The sequence below is a fragment of the Thamnophis elegans genome, chromosome 15 (genome assembly GCF_009769535.1).
Source record: "Thamnophis elegans isolate rThaEle1 chromosome 15, rThaEle1.pri, whole genome shotgun sequence".
NCBI lineage: Eukaryota > Metazoa > Chordata > Lepidosauria > Squamata > Colubridae > Thamnophis > Thamnophis elegans.
The window spans coordinates 8,076,735-8,091,280 of NC_045555.1; the positions used below are offsets into that span (position 1 = coordinate 8,076,735).

Genomic DNA, 14,546 nt, shown 5'->3' on the forward strand with positions numbered 1-14,546 from the left:
GTTGCCGACCCAGCCCATTTTGGCCTCTGTTGTCCCAGGAAGGCAGACCAGAGTGGGAATTGCTTAAAGGGCAGCGGTGCCACTGTGCCCGAGAGGGAACCCACGAACCCATTTGACACCAACGCTGGAGAGCCCAGAAGGAGCTGTGTCCATGGGCTGCCTGGTCCGCGGTCTCTAGGCCCTTCTTTTTCAGGATTTGGCCTCTGGCGCTGCTGCCACAGATCTGGAGGGGCGCTTTTGGCGCTGACTTTGAGGAGGACCAGATGTTGATGCAGAGGGACTCTCATCCTGAAACGGAAAGCGATGGAAAATACATGGAAGGGGCAGCTTCTCTCCAACAGCACCCGGACTCACCGCACAGGGAGGCCTCTTGTTTACGTCTGTCAGTCAGGCCCTCCAGACTTTGAGCGCCGGGTGGGGGGGAGCAAAACCACCCCCTCTTGCTCAGCTGGTGAAGACAGGCCTGAGCTCCATTTAAAGGGAACATCCCAGAGGTCAGCAGAGATGCAGATGAGAGGGAGGGCTCCTGTCTGTGGTCTGGCCTCCTCCTCTTCCTCCTTCCCCTCCTCCTTCCCCTCCTCCTCTCCTCCTCTCCCTCTCTCTCTTCTCCTCTTCCCCTCCTCCGCTTCCTTCCCCTCCTCTCCCTCTCCCTCTTCCCCCTTCCCTCCTCCTCTTCCCCTCCTCCTCCTTTCTTCTCCTCTCCCTCTTCCTCCTCTCCTCCTCTTTCTATCTCCTCCTCTTCCTCTTCCCTCCTCCCCCACCTCTTCCCCTTACTACTCCTCTTTTCCTCTTCCTCCTTCCCTCCTCCCCTTCCTCCTCCTCCTCCTCTCACCTGCTTTCTGCACACCTCCAGCATGGTTCCGCTCCGGGTCAGGCACCAGATCTCCCCCACCAGCGAGATGAGGATATTCACGATGTCCCTCCACTGGCCCACCGTCATCAGCAAGACCAGAAGGCCACCCATCCGGACAAAGACAGTCTGAAAAGCCATCTGCTGGTTGGGGTTGTGGTGCTGCTCCTCTGTTGGCCAAGCGGACGGAAGGAAGCGTCTCAGCTGGAGGAGCCAGACGCCAACTTCTATCTGCTGCTCAGGAAGGATCCCCAACACTCCAGGGAGGGGAAGGGCAAGCGAGACAGGGGTCTGCAGGCACCCTCCCTGCCAGGGTCGGCATTCGCAAAACTCAGACACCACTCACCCTGCATGTAGATGACCAGAAGTGTGTAGCAGATGGTCAGCGGCGTCCAGAACCGGATGGCCTCGGAGGTCGAGAGGAAGTCCCGGTTGATCAGAGCCACCGCCGCCAAGTCGGCAACCCCAAAGGTCACCCGGAGAGCATTGCAGAGCAGCCGGGGGATGCCGTGCCACGTGGCAAGGAGGAAGAGGCACCCTCCACAGTAGCGTTCCTTGCAGTGCAGCTCGTACATCGTGGAGACGTGCCAGGCCAGGCGCCAGGTGTAGTGGGTCAGCAGCGCGGCCAGCCCGACAGCCAGGAGGAGGTTCCAGGTGCGATGGGGGGCGCCTTCCTGCAGGTAGCCAAGGCTGCAGGAGACGCCGCAGCCCAGCGAGTATTGGCAGAGCAGGTAGAGCTGGCTGCTGAGGGCCCCCTTGGGAACAAGAAGCAGGCGGCCTCTTTGTTATCCGGAAGCCTACTTAGCCATCCGCCTGCCAAGAACTCTGGGCAGCAGACACAATAAAATAGCAATAGCACTTAGACTTATATACCGCTTTACAGCGCTTTACAGCCCTCTCTAAGCGGTTTACAGAGTCAGCCTCTTGCCCCCCAATCATCTGGGTCCTCATTTGACCCACCTCGGAAGGACGGAAGGCTGAGTCAACCTTGAGCTTGGTGAGATTTGAATTGTCAAATTGCAGGCAGTCGGCAGTCAGCAGAAGTAGCCTGCAGTACTGCACTCTAACCACTTCACCACTATGGCCCTCCCTCCCCTCCTTCCTTCCTTCCTTCCTTCCTTCCTTCCTTCCTTCCTTCCTTCCTTCCTTCCTTCCTTCCTTCCTTCCTTCCCACTTAGGCCTTAGACTTACATATATACCACTTTACAGTGCTTTACAGCCCTCTCTAAGCAGTTTACAGAGTCAGCCTCTTGCCCCCAACAATCTGGGTCCTCATTTTACCCACCTTGGAAGGACGGAAGGCTGAGTCAACCTTGAGCCAGTCGATCAGGATCGAACTGTCGGCAGTTGGCAGAATTAACCTGCAATGCTCCCTTCTAACCACTGTGACCCCATGGCTCTTAATAGAAATAGCACTTAAGATTTATATACCACTTCACAGTTCTTTAACAGCCCTCTCTAAGCGGTTTACAGAGTCAGCCTCTTGCCCCCAACAATCTGGCTCCTCATTTGACCCACCTCAGAAGGATGGGAGGCTGAGTCAATCTTGGAGCCTGGTGAGATTTGAACTGCCAAATTCCAGGCAGCCGGCAGTCAGCAGAAGGAGCCTGCAGTACTGCACTCTAACCACTGCGCCGCCACAGTAAAAAGGCTGCTTAAAACAACATATTGCCAGTGTTGAGGTCCTGATACAACTTATGTCTGTCCAGCCACTACCCTGCGAAAGCTCCATCCGCATCCAGGCCCCTCCATCCGCAGGGGGACTTTGGGACCCACTAAATGGGGAGAAACCCAAGGGCTCTATGGGGAGTGTGGCTGATGAAGCCTCAGTTTGTGTGGAATAGAATAAGGAATAGAATAGAATAGAATAGGAGTTAGGAATAGAATAGAATAAGGAATAGAATGGAATGGAATGGAATAGATTAATGAATAGAATAGAATAGGATAGGATAGGATAGGAGTTAGGAATAGAATAATGAATAAAATAGAATAATGAATAGAATAGAAGGGAATAGAATGAAATAGAATAGAATATGAGTTAGGAATAGAATAAGGAATAGAATAGAATAGAATAGGGAATAGAATAGAATGGAATGGAATGGAATGGAATAGAATGCAATCGAATAAGGAATAGAATAAGGAATAGAATGGAATAGAATAAGGAATAGAATATAATAGAATATGAGTTAGGAATAGAATGGAATAAGGAATAGAATAGAATGGAATAGAATAGATTAATGAATAGAATAGAATAGGAGTTAGGAATAGAATAATGAATAAAATAGAATAATGAATAGAATGGAATGAAATGGAATAGTATAAAATAGAATAGAATAGGAGTTAGGAATAGAATAAGGAATAGAATAGAATAAGGAATAGAATGGAATAGAAGTTAGGAATAGAATAAGGAATAGAATAGAATAAAATGAATAGAATAAGGAATAGTCTAGAATAATAGAATAGAATGAATAGACTAGAATAAGGAATAGAATAGAATGAATAGAATAGAAAAACAGAGTTGGAAGGGACCTTGGAGGTCTTCTAGTCCAACCCCCTGCTTAGGCGGGAATTTGGTGCCTATCAAGTAGCTCTTAAGCCGTTATTGCACAACATTCTAACCTGCGTCTGGGATTCTACCCACTTCTCCCCGCCCCCTCCCCAGCCCCCGATGCAGAAGCAGGAAGGAGATGGCAACCTTGTTGAGGGAGAGGATGGTGGACACTGCCCGAAGGGAGAACTCCAGGACGATCAGGGCGGCCACCCGGTGCCCCACCATGGTGAAGATGGCCGTCAGCACCATGAGATGGAGCCGGTCCAGGAAGGGCCGCTGCTGCCGGAGAGCCTCCTTCTCCTTCTGCCGGTCGGGGTCACTGGAGAGGATGAAAAGCCAGATGGGTCTACGGCAGAGGTCCCCAACGTTTGGGACCTCAGGGACCACTCAATTCATACTTTTAAATTCCACGGACCACTAATATGATCTGCCTAATGACCAGCTGGGTGGGTGTGGCTAGGTGGTCATGTGACTGGGTGGGTGTGGCCAACTCGGTGTCACTCATGTCAAGGGGCACCTCACCAGACTCTACTCGCCCCTCCCCTCCCAGCCCCTCCTCGCCTGCCCACCCGGGCTCCATAGGGCCCCAACAGGAAACAGTTGCTGGAGCTAAGCAGCCACCAGGAGAAAGAGTTGGCAAAAGAGCTCAGTTCAAATTGGATCTGACCGAGGAGGCTCAACAGAAGCACCTCACTGAGGACTAGGAGCATAGGCTTCCCAAGCAGAGGGAAGACCTGCGGGAGTGCAAGACCAGGGACCGGCGCCTGGAGGCTCAGCGGGCTGAGATGGTCAGCCAGTTCCAGGCCATGATGCAGTCCCACTGGAATGAGGCCCTCCAGCTCTTCGCCACCAGCGGCTCTTCCCTCCAGCCTTCGCCCAAAGCCCCCCACCAGAAGGCTGACGGAGACCTCAGGTCGGAATTTCTGCCCCCCTTCCAACCCACACAAAAAGACCCCGAAGGGGGAGACTCTCTGCAGCAACACAAGCCTTCATTGCACGTATCCGTCCCAGGGGCCGTAGTTTGAGGACCCCTGATTTAGTGCAATATAAAAAATGCAAATACTTTTTCTGCGGACCACCAACATTTTCTCATGGACCACCAGTGGTCCATGGACCACAAGTTGGTGACCGCTGGTCTACAGGGCAACCAGACCAGTGTCCTACCCCTGCATGGCCTCCTGGTTGACCCAGGCAAGGGCCAGCCATGGGAGGTGCCCGCCCAGGGTGGTGGAGGGCTGCACCAAGTTGGAGAAAGTGGACTTCCTTCCTTTTCCCCACCCCAGGGACCCCCTCAGCAGGCACTCACTTCAAGCACTGGATGTAGAGGTAAATCCTCATCAGGCTGCCCAGGATGCAGACGGCACAGGCCCCCACCAGCCCTGCAGGGAAGCAGAGGTCAGCCAGGAGGGAGGGACTGTGGGGAGAGGGAGGGAAGGTGTGTGTGAGGGGGGGGAGAGAGAGCTCACCCTGCAGGAGGGAGTCCACAAGGTTGGAGGTCCAGGCCAGCGGGAGGAAGCCCTGCACCCAAGAGAGCATTGTGTCTCGTGCTGCGCCCAGGTTCCTCTCAACAGCCTCCCGAGTGTCGGCAGAGGAAGGACCTTGAGCCCAGAGTGAGCAAATAAACTGGGGACGGGGGGAGGAGGGGGGGACGATGACAGTGGGCAGGCTGGCTCAGCCTTTTTCTGCCATGGAAAAAGGGAGGAGGCCCTCCTAGGAGCAGCACGTGGAAAGCACCTTTGCCGTTCCAAGGCTCCGCTCTATGGGCTGGGGATGATGGGGCCACGGACCTCAGGAGCTTTGCTCAAATTCTTCCAGCCTGAGGCAGGAGCTGTGGGGAACCAGGCAGGGGCTCCTGCACAGGCAAGGGGTGGGGGTGGGGTGGGGGGAAGGAAGGCATCTGAGAGCCGAGGTGACGCAGTGGTTAGGGTGCAGTACTGCAGGCCATTTCAGCTGACTGCTATCTGCAGTTCGGCGGTTCAAATCTCACCGGCTCAGGGTTGACTCAGCCTTCCATTCTTCCGAGGTGGGTAAAATGAGGACCCGGATTGTTGTTGGGGGCAATATGCTGACTCTGTAAACCGCTTAGAGAGGGCTGAAAGCCCTATGAAGCAGTATATAAGTCTAACTGCTATTGCTATTGCTATCCCCAGCTTTAGAGGATCCACTCAAACAACAAAACCACCCATTTTTGCAGCTTAGGGGATCCACTGAATCAGACATATTAAGGCAAAGGTGAAGGTTCCCCTCGCATATATATGCTAGTCATTCCCGACTCTAGGGGGCGGTGCTCATCTCCGTTTCAAAGCCGAAGAGCCAACGCTGTCCAAAGACGTCTCCGTGGTCACAAGGCCGGCATGACTCAACGCTGAAGGTGCACGGAGCACTGTTCCCTTCCCACCAAAGGTGGTTCCTATTTTTTCTACTTGCATTTTTGCATGCTTTCGAACGGCTAGCTTGGCAGAAGCTGGGACAAGTCACGGGAGCTCCCTCAATTACGTGGTGCTCGGGATTTGAATGCTGAACTGCTGGCCTTTTTGATTGACAAGCTCAGCGTCTTAGCCCCTGAGCCACCGCGTCCCTACAAATGTATTAAGCAATCAAAGGTGTGCGCACAGGGGTGTCCATTGCTCAGAAGACCACAAAGCGCTAAAGGCCAGGACACTCGAACCCTCAGTCAGAAGGTCCACAGCCGCCTTCTGTCCCAGTATTCGTGAAACGCCCCTTAAAGAGACGCCTTGGAGAGCAAGCACTGCTCCGTTTGGCTTCCTTCCTCACCTGGAGGACCGGAGAGCTGCCCGCCGCTGACTTCAGGCCAGGCCAAGCCCTTCTGCCAGGGGGAGTCACGTGGGGCCGGACCTCCCTCCACTGCAGCATCAGAGCCACTGCCAGAGTGCAGACTCTTCCATTTCCCTGGGCAAGCTCCCAAATCCATCCTTCCTCAGTGCCTCCCCCCTATCTCAGCCAGAGGAACCGTCCCTCCAGCCAGGATCACCCCCAGATGGAAGCCGACTCTGCCCTGCTGAGGGGCTGGCCCAGGGATGAGTTCTGCCGGCATTACCGCCAGTTCAATGTGTACACAATTTTGTCCGTGTGGGCTTCACCCTTAATAGAATAAAAATTGCTCTGCTCATGCGAAGCAAAAAATAAGATGGCAGCGCTGTAGGGATGAGAACCAGTGTGGGGGTGTGGCAGGCCTGGGTCGCTGCTTGTTCCAGAAACCTAGGCCACCAAATTATTACCAGTTTGATTGAAGTGGTAGGAACCCAACACTGGGCTGGCCCAGCATGAGTAATCGGCACACGAAGCAGGAAGCTTTGCCTCTCACAAGTTCACTGTCTCCCACCCACCTACCCAATGAAGGGATTCAGCCAGTTCAAACCTATTTGGGAGAACCGGTTGTTAACTTTCCAAGCAGTTCGGAGAACCGGTTGTTGGAAGAAATCTCCTATTATCTTTTCCCCACTTTTCAGAGCTAATCCTGTAAGGAAGGCAGGAAGGAAACATTCTGGTGTTGTTTCCAGCCTAATCTTTGTTGCCCTGCTTATAGAAACCGCCTCTTCGGTTAACCCTTATTACATTGTAACAGCTCGACGAAGCGCCCATTGACGTGAGTGACATTGAGTTGGCCATGCACTTCCAGTCACATGACCACTAAGCCCCACCTACCCAGCTGGTCATTAGGGCAGAGAACCGGTTGTTAAATTATTTGAATCCCACCACTTCCCCCCACTCCCCATCCCTTGGCTGCTTATGCTGGCCCCCTTTTGGGCCGTGGGCGAGGATCCAGAGGGGCTGGCAGTGCACAGTCTACACAAGAGCTGCTCTCTCTCTCGTTTGTGAAATGGAGCCTTTATTATTGTTATTTTTTTACAACAGAAATGTGGGATGCGCCCGTAGCAGATTCTCGGCCCCAATCTTGCAGTGCCAGGCCAGGTGGGGCAAGGTGGGGAGTCCCAGAGGAGGTCCAGGGTCATCTGGTTCGGGACAGCAATTATTCTCAGCCCCACCTTCTCGCATCTCTGAACTTGGGCCCTTGGACCTGCCACCTCAGCCGTTTCCCGTGGCTTTAAAACCAAACACGGCTAATTTTGCCAACTAAACTTTGCCCGAACAACAAGGCGAGGGGGAAAAAAAGATGCTTCCAATGAGCGACCCATGAATCCCGGGGGCCCTTTTCCTTCCTGCAGGAGGCACCGTTGATGGCCAGACTTTGCCCAGTGTGGCCTCCCCTGCTCTTGGTGGAGACGACCGTGTTGGGACCGGCACCTGGACACTACCCTACCCCAGGAATGGTTGCAACGGGGCCTTCCTGTGCTGTCCCCCCTTCATCCCTTCTCTTGGCTCCCCAAAGTCAGAAGAGGCAATGGGCCCTCTCCCCAAACTCTGGGCCTGTCTCCGTCCTAGCCCCCCCCCCTGCCACTCCAGCAAAGGAGTTCAGCATTTCCAAAGCAGGGTCCCTCTGCAGACTTACTTTCCCCTCCTCATCTCTCAGAATCCACTTTCCCTTTTCTCACTTTCTCTCCCCTTTTTTCCTTTCTTCTTTTTCTCTCCTTTTTTCTCTCCTCTATTTTTCCTTTTCTCTCCTTTGTCTTTCTTTTTCTCTCCTCTGTTTTTCTTTTCTTTCTCGCTCCTTTCTTCTTTCTCTCCTTTTTTCTTTCTCTCTTCGCTTTTTTCTTTCTCTCCTCTTTCTCTGTCTTTTCTTTTTCTCTCTCCTTTCTCTCTTACTTTTTTCTCTCTTTCCCTCCTTTCTCCCTCTCTCTCTTCTTCCTTTCTTGCTTTACCTAATCTCCCTCTTCTGTGGGAAAAACCAGAGTCTTCAGCCCAAGTGCAGCCACTGTGGACTCTTGAAGAGGGAGAGGCGCTCGCCACTCCTCAACCTCTGGCACTGGCCTTTCTGATTCTGAGCCTGGAGTGTAAATCAAGTCTGTATGTGTGTGTGTGTGTGTGTAACGAATCCTGGGGGGGAGGGAGGAGTAAAATGCAGTCTGCTTGGAACAGTCCTTTCTCAGGTGGTGAATTTGGGACCCCCCCCCCAAATGGACAGTGGTTGAAGCTTCAACTTTGCTTGAAAGTTGTAATGGGTTCTGCGGTGTCCTTCTTTCTCTGGCCGCCGTCACTGGACACACCTGCAGCAGACGAACCTCCTGGTGCTCCAGCTGGGAAAAGGAGGTTTGCTCTCCCATCCCTTCTCCTCAGTCCAGCTCTCTCTGGGGCTGGAGGGTCCCGAGCAGCTTGGGGTCTTCAGGTACCTTGCTGCCAGTAGGTGAACCTCCTCAACTCATCCCAGAAGAGAAGGCTGAGAACGGTGTGAGGTCCCAGGCGGAGGTAAGCGGGGCCGAAGCCTTTATACAGAGCGAGGACGCCTTCCTTCCCCGAGACCCGCACGACGCAGTCGAAGAAGCCGCGGTAATGCTTGCCCTGCAACCGGGGGGGGGGGGGGGAGAGAAGAGGACAGGACTGGTTGACGGAGTAACATTCCCCCCAACCAACGCCTCCAGCCCAAATGGCTTCCTCCGTGGCGAGTCTCACCATGCCCCTTTCATCCACTGGCTGGTTGTAGAGCCGTGTGCTGACCACATCAAAGGGAGTCATGGCCACGGCCACTGCCACGCTGCTGATCATTCCCCCGGCAAGGGCCACCAACCAGCTGCCTTCCTTGAACCACTGGGAAGCGAAAAGCCAGAGAAAGCGTCTGGGGAAGGGCCAATCCATGTGGTCCGCAGGCCAATACGGATGCTTGGGAATGGGCCCTGGGAAGCAGGGTGGCTGGGAAAGGCCAAAGGGGAGCTCCCGCAATTGAGTCGGATGCTGGGCAAAGACCCACCCCGTTCAGGGCACGCACACACACATGCGCACATTGAGCCTGCTCACCTGCTGCCTTGCCACCCACTCCCTGGCAGAGGCAAAGGTGGCGAGCTGTACCGAGGAGCCCACCGTGACGCGAGGCACCGCTCCGCTCACACCGCGCCACAGACCCAGCAGCCCCTGCCGCTTGTAGATGGCCTCAAAGGCCCCGGAGATGCTCTGCAAAGCGACAGAAGACAAGCAGCTCAGCCCAGCGACCCTTCCTCGGGCCAGGCCGTGTGTTGGGGGGGGGCAACAAAACAGGAGGAACTTTTCTAGCCTGCAGGAAACTCCCCTCTACCACAGGGCAAACCCTAACCCTAGAAATGACTAGGAAAATGGCATCCGATGGGATCAGGCTGATCCCTGTCCTGTCAGCAGGGGCCACGTAAAGGTCTTGGCTGGGGAAAAGATTCCTTGCCGAGGAAGCTGCGTCCTTAACAGACAAAATGGTGAAAGGACCAGACTCTTTCCCTGGGACAGGGTCGGCAACCTTAAACACTCAAATGAGCCACAAAGGTCCTAACTGGAAGCCCCCCTTTCAATTCTGGAGCCGACCAGAAGTCTGGTTCCCTCCACCATAGAGTTTCCTCCTAGCACGGCATCCTTTTCCCTCTACCTGTCCTAACCAAAAGCCCTATCAATTGTGGAGGCAACCGGCAGCAGGGAGCCGCAGCAGAGGGATGAAAAGAGCCACATGCGGCTCCAGAGCTGCAAGTGGCTGCCCTTTGGCCTAGGATGCTTAGCTGGGCGGAGGGGTGAGGGGCTGCTGCTGTGAGGTGGGCTCTTTGGGAGACCTTGCCAGAAGCCAGGCGTCAGTTAGGAAAACACTTCCATCCTAAGGTCAGCTCCAGGGACAGGTGGGCTGGGAGCTTTTCAGGCCAGCCGGCTAGCCATGCTGCACCACTGCTACTGGGAGTGGAGATTTTGTCAAGCCAGGGTGCTGAGCTTCCTAGAAAGCAATCCTCTCCAGGTGGGACAGGAAGCCGATGCAGCTGCTGTAGTTTGCTTTGGGACCCATCGGCCGCCCCTCATCCCTCCTGCTTGGCAGTGCCCAAGGTCGCAAGGACTCCCTTGGCCTCCCTTGCTGGGAAGGAGGCTCAGCAGGAGGGAGACTCCTCCCAAGGACTGGGGCTGCTCAGGCCTGAACCCTGGCAGAAGCGCCTCTGGCAGCCTCCCCCAGGAGGGTGTGTGCATCCCGCAAAGCGCCAAGCCTTCTGCCAAGACGGGCAAAGGCAGCTGTGGGTGGAGTCCTGGACCAAGAAAGGCTTCCCCCTCCACGCCTCCCAACAGAGTGCCGAGCGAGAACACCTCGGACCTTATGGTTGTGCTGGTGTCCCACGGCCACGGCGGACGCAGTCTGTGCCTGCAGATGCGTCTTGATCTGCAAGAGGAAAGTGAATGTGTTGAGACCAGGACAGGATGGAGGGGTGGGGGGTGGGGGGCAGGGGAGGGAAACCAACTCTCCCACTGACTTGCACCTGGTGTTTTCGGAGGCCTCTCTCCCCTCTCGGCCTGCACTAGCCCTGCCGAGGACAGTCAGGGAACGCATTTGCTTCCTTCTTCGGGGATACTAAGCTGAAAGACGGCCCCTCACCACCACCTGGGCTCTCTCCCCCCAAACGGGCTCCCCAGGTGGGCAGCTGCCTAAACGATGGGTCCCCTCTCTCGCAGGGAACAACCTGAGCGCCCACAGGGCAGAAGCTGGCTTTTTGCAAACCACCTCTAGGGCCAGTTCTGCAAAGATTGTCTCAGCAGATATCCCCTGAGGTTGCACCAAGGACTCAGAAGGTTTGTTCCCAAATTTGGCAGAGGCCTTAGCTTTGAATAGCAAGGACTTGAATAACGAAGGTTGAAAGAGACCAGAAAATACGGGTTTGGCGGGGAGGCATGCCTTCATCCTCAAGGTCCTGTGCGGAGGGAGAGAGCACCATGCCCAGCTTGCACTGGGCCACCGCAAGGCCATTTTTTCCTCGAACGGCTCTCGTGGGCTGTTCTAAATGCCAGGGCAACAGGCCTTGCATGCTTTTTAAAAAGCTCTGCACCTCCCTGGCGAAAAGCTAGAAAAACACAATACAATAGCAGAGTAGGAAGGGACCTTGGAGGTCTTCTAGTCCAACCCCCTACCTAGGCAGGAAACCCTATACCGTTTCAGACAAATGGCTATCCAACATCTTCTTAAAGACTTCCAGTGTTGGGGCATTCACAGCTTCTGGAGGGAAGTCGTTCCACTGATTAATTATTCTCACTGTCAGGAAATTTATCCTCAGTTCTAAGTTCTCTCCTTGATTAGTTTCCACCCATTGCTTCTTGTTCTACCCTCAGGTGCTTTGGAGAATAGTTTGACTCCCTCTTCTTGGTGGCTATGCACCACTTTGTGGAGATGCCAACCTCCATGCTGCATGTCTTCGTGGGCAGCACAAGAGAGGACTCCGGTGCCCACAGAAGCACCCTGGGGAGAGGGGACTGCCTCGAAGCTGCCCCAAAGAGGTGCCTCCAGCCTCACCAGCCCCCCAGAGCCCACAGCAGGGGGTGCCCCAGCTATCCTGCTGGAGAGGATCTCTGAGATATCCAAGCCCTGGCTGTGAAAAGGGGGTGCAGCAGCCACACAGGAGACGCCAGGCCCACCCACCTCCCTGCCTGATCTGCAAAGGAGGGACAATGAGCCAAGGCTCTGCCCCGAGAGGCTTACCAAGTAGGCTGGGCTGCCGACAAAGGACCCCAGTGCCCCGGCCACAGCTCCAGCTGCCAAGGTCCCTCCCGGATGCTGGGTCAGGCCGATACTTTCAGCGTGGGAGTAGAAGCCGAATCGCACACCGTTCATCAGCCCCTGGTACAGCAGCCCGGCCGCCAGTCCTTTCTGCAGACCCCGCAGTCCATCGGCCTGCCGGACGGCCAGCATCGCCTGCAGCACCCCTCGGTAGTGGCGGGGGTACGAGCCCCGGGCACGGAGCTCCCCCTGCAGCTGCAGGCGTGTCTTCACCACCTCCAGCGGGTTGGTGAACACGCAGGCCAGGCAGCATGCCGTGGCCCCCAGGACAAAATCCACCGGGGGAGAGAGGGAGGTTGCTGCCGGGAGGCGGGAGGAGGGCTCCATGGGGCGGCTGACACCGGCCCAGGCAGAGACCAGGGACAATAGGCCTCCCCACCCAAGCAGTACCCTTGCAGTGGCAGCCCTGACAGGAGGTGAGGGGGCCCCTTTCTTCCCGCAGGCACCGGGCGGCTGGCATCGATGCCCTCGACAGCCAGCCCGAGCTGCGTTGAGCCCTGCCCAGCATTGGCAGCCCTGGCTCTTTGCTTTAGCCTGAGCTGCGTCTTCCTCTGGGTGAAACCAGTTCAGAGAGGGCCTTTATTTGTTGCTCCAGCAGTGGGCTGGGCAGGGGAGGGAGGCAGGTGGCTGCATGTAGGAGAAAGGTCAGCTGCGGCTGGGTCCACCCACTGTGCCAAGGGCCAGCCCTCCTCCCCGCCTCCACACAGCGTCCTCCCTCCGGAGCTGGATGCCAAACCTGTCAGCTCCCCCCCCCCCTCCTCGCCCAGGGAAGAGGCTGATTCTGCAAGCAGCCTCACCTTTGCCCACCCACTCCTCTCCCAGCCCGGATGAGTGACAGGACGGTACTCCTACCCAAAGTGCAGCCATTCTGTTGGGCAGGCAGGGCTCTCAAAACGCACATTCCTCGGGCAGGAGGTTCTGCTGAACCAAGAACTGAGCCCTCGCAGGGCAGGAGGGGGAAACAAGTTACCGTTTTCCACCAAAAGAAAGAGGGTGAAAATCTGGCTGCGTCTAATACACTGAATACAGCATTTTTGGCCTCTTGAAACACCCCCCCCCCCACACTTTCACAAAAATAGACGTGCATAGCCTTTAGGAGGCTTTCAGGGGATGGGGAGGGCAAAAACGAAAACACCGAAAGTATTTTCACAAAAAGCAAGGCCTGCAGAGGGTTTGGGAGGCCTGCAGTGTGCAAAATGGGGTGCTGCAGGGTTCGGTCCTGTCCCCTCTCCTCTTTAATATCTACATGAAACCGCTGGGTGAGATCATTCGACGGCACGGGATAAAATACCACCAGTATGCGGACGATACACAGCTGTATCTGTCCGCCCCGTGCCAACTCAATGAAGCGATTGACGTGATGTGCCAGGGCCTCGAGGCTGTTAGGGACTGGATGGGGGTTAACAAGCTTGTACTCAATCCAGATAAGACTGAGTGGCTGCTGTGCTTCCCTCCTACTAATTGGCCAGGTGTTCCACCTCTCAGGCTGGGGGGTCAAACGGTATGCCCCTCAGACAGGGTCTGCAACTTGGGAGTCCTCCTGGACCCACAGCTGACTTTTGAACATCACTTGTCAGCTGTGACCAGGGGGGCATTTGCCCAGGTTCGCCTGGTGCACCAGTTGCGTCCCTACCTGAACCGGGAGGCTCTCACAACAGTCACTCATGCCCTTGTGACCTCTAGACTGGATTACTGCAATGTGCTCTACATGGGGCTGCCCTTGAAGAGTATTTGGCGACTTCAGCTTGTCCAGAATGCAGCCGCGCGAGCGATCGTGGGTGCGCCTCGGTTCACCCACGTAACACCTATCCTCCGTGAGCTGCACTGGCTGCCTGTTGATCTCCGGGTACGCTTCAAGGTGCTAGTCATCACCTACAAAGCCCTTCATGGTATTGGACCTGGCTACTTGAGAGACCGCCTACTGCCAATTACCTCCACTAGACCAATTAGATCCCACAGACTAGGCCTCCTCCGAATTCCATCAGCCGGCCAGTGTTGACTGGCGACTACCCAGAGGAGAGCCTTCTCTGTGGCTGCTCCGACCCTCTGGAACGAACTCCCCGTGGAGATTCGTACCCTCACCACCCTCCAGGCCTTCCACATAGCCCTTAAAATCTGGCTGTTCCGACAGGCCTGGGGCTAAAGACTCGCTGCCCCACTTCGAATGGTATGATTGTTGTGCTTTTAACTATGTATGGTTTTTATGTTTTTGTTATTCTGTTTGTATTTCTCCTCCTTTTTTGAGTTGTGAGCTGCCCTGAGTCCCTTCAGGGAAAAGGGCGGCATACAAATAAAATTAAACCTAAAACCTAAACCTAAAAACCTTTTTTTTTAAAAAAAATGCCTCTTCAAAATCTTGGTGCGTCTTATACTCCAGTGGGACTTAATAGTCCAAAAAATACGGTAATCCTGGGGGAAGGGGTAAGGTTACTGTGGGGGGGGGGGTACAAGGGGCTTTCCCCAAGCTTCTGGCTTCCGACAACCACAGCCTCTGCTGCTGGCACATAGATCTTGAGCACATGGCAGCCAAT

At 55.1% G+C, this 14,546-nt stretch overlaps 2 protein-coding genes across 2 annotated transcripts; both read right to left on the reverse strand.

The window, feature by feature from the left end:
- Positions 1-5,006, reverse strand: TMEM82 (transmembrane protein 82). Its single transcript, XM_032232297.1, has 6 exons — positions 4,868-5,006; positions 4,708-4,780; positions 3,546-3,720; positions 1,197-1,605; positions 833-1,020; positions 1-288 (listed from the first exon to the last, which is right to left on the reverse strand). Exons 1-6 carry the CDS (start codon positions 4,935-4,937, stop codon positions 190-192), a joined length of 1,014 nt encoding a protein of 337 aa, XP_032088188.1. The 5' UTR covers positions 4,938-5,006; the 3' UTR covers positions 1-189.
- A 3,132-nt stretch (positions 5,007-8,138) lies between these two features.
- Positions 8,139-12,716, reverse strand: SLC25A34 (solute carrier family 25 member 34). The gene is made up of 5 exons (XM_032232129.1): positions 11,938-12,716; positions 10,564-10,629; positions 9,273-9,425; positions 8,931-9,065; positions 8,139-8,819 (listed from the first exon to the last, which is right to left on the reverse strand). The coding sequence occupies exons 1-5, from the start codon at positions 12,340-12,342 to the stop codon at positions 8,643-8,645; spliced, it is 936 nt and encodes a 311-aa protein (XP_032088020.1). The 5' UTR covers positions 12,343-12,716; the 3' UTR covers positions 8,139-8,642.
- Between the last annotated feature and the right edge of the window lie 1,830 nt (positions 12,717-14,546).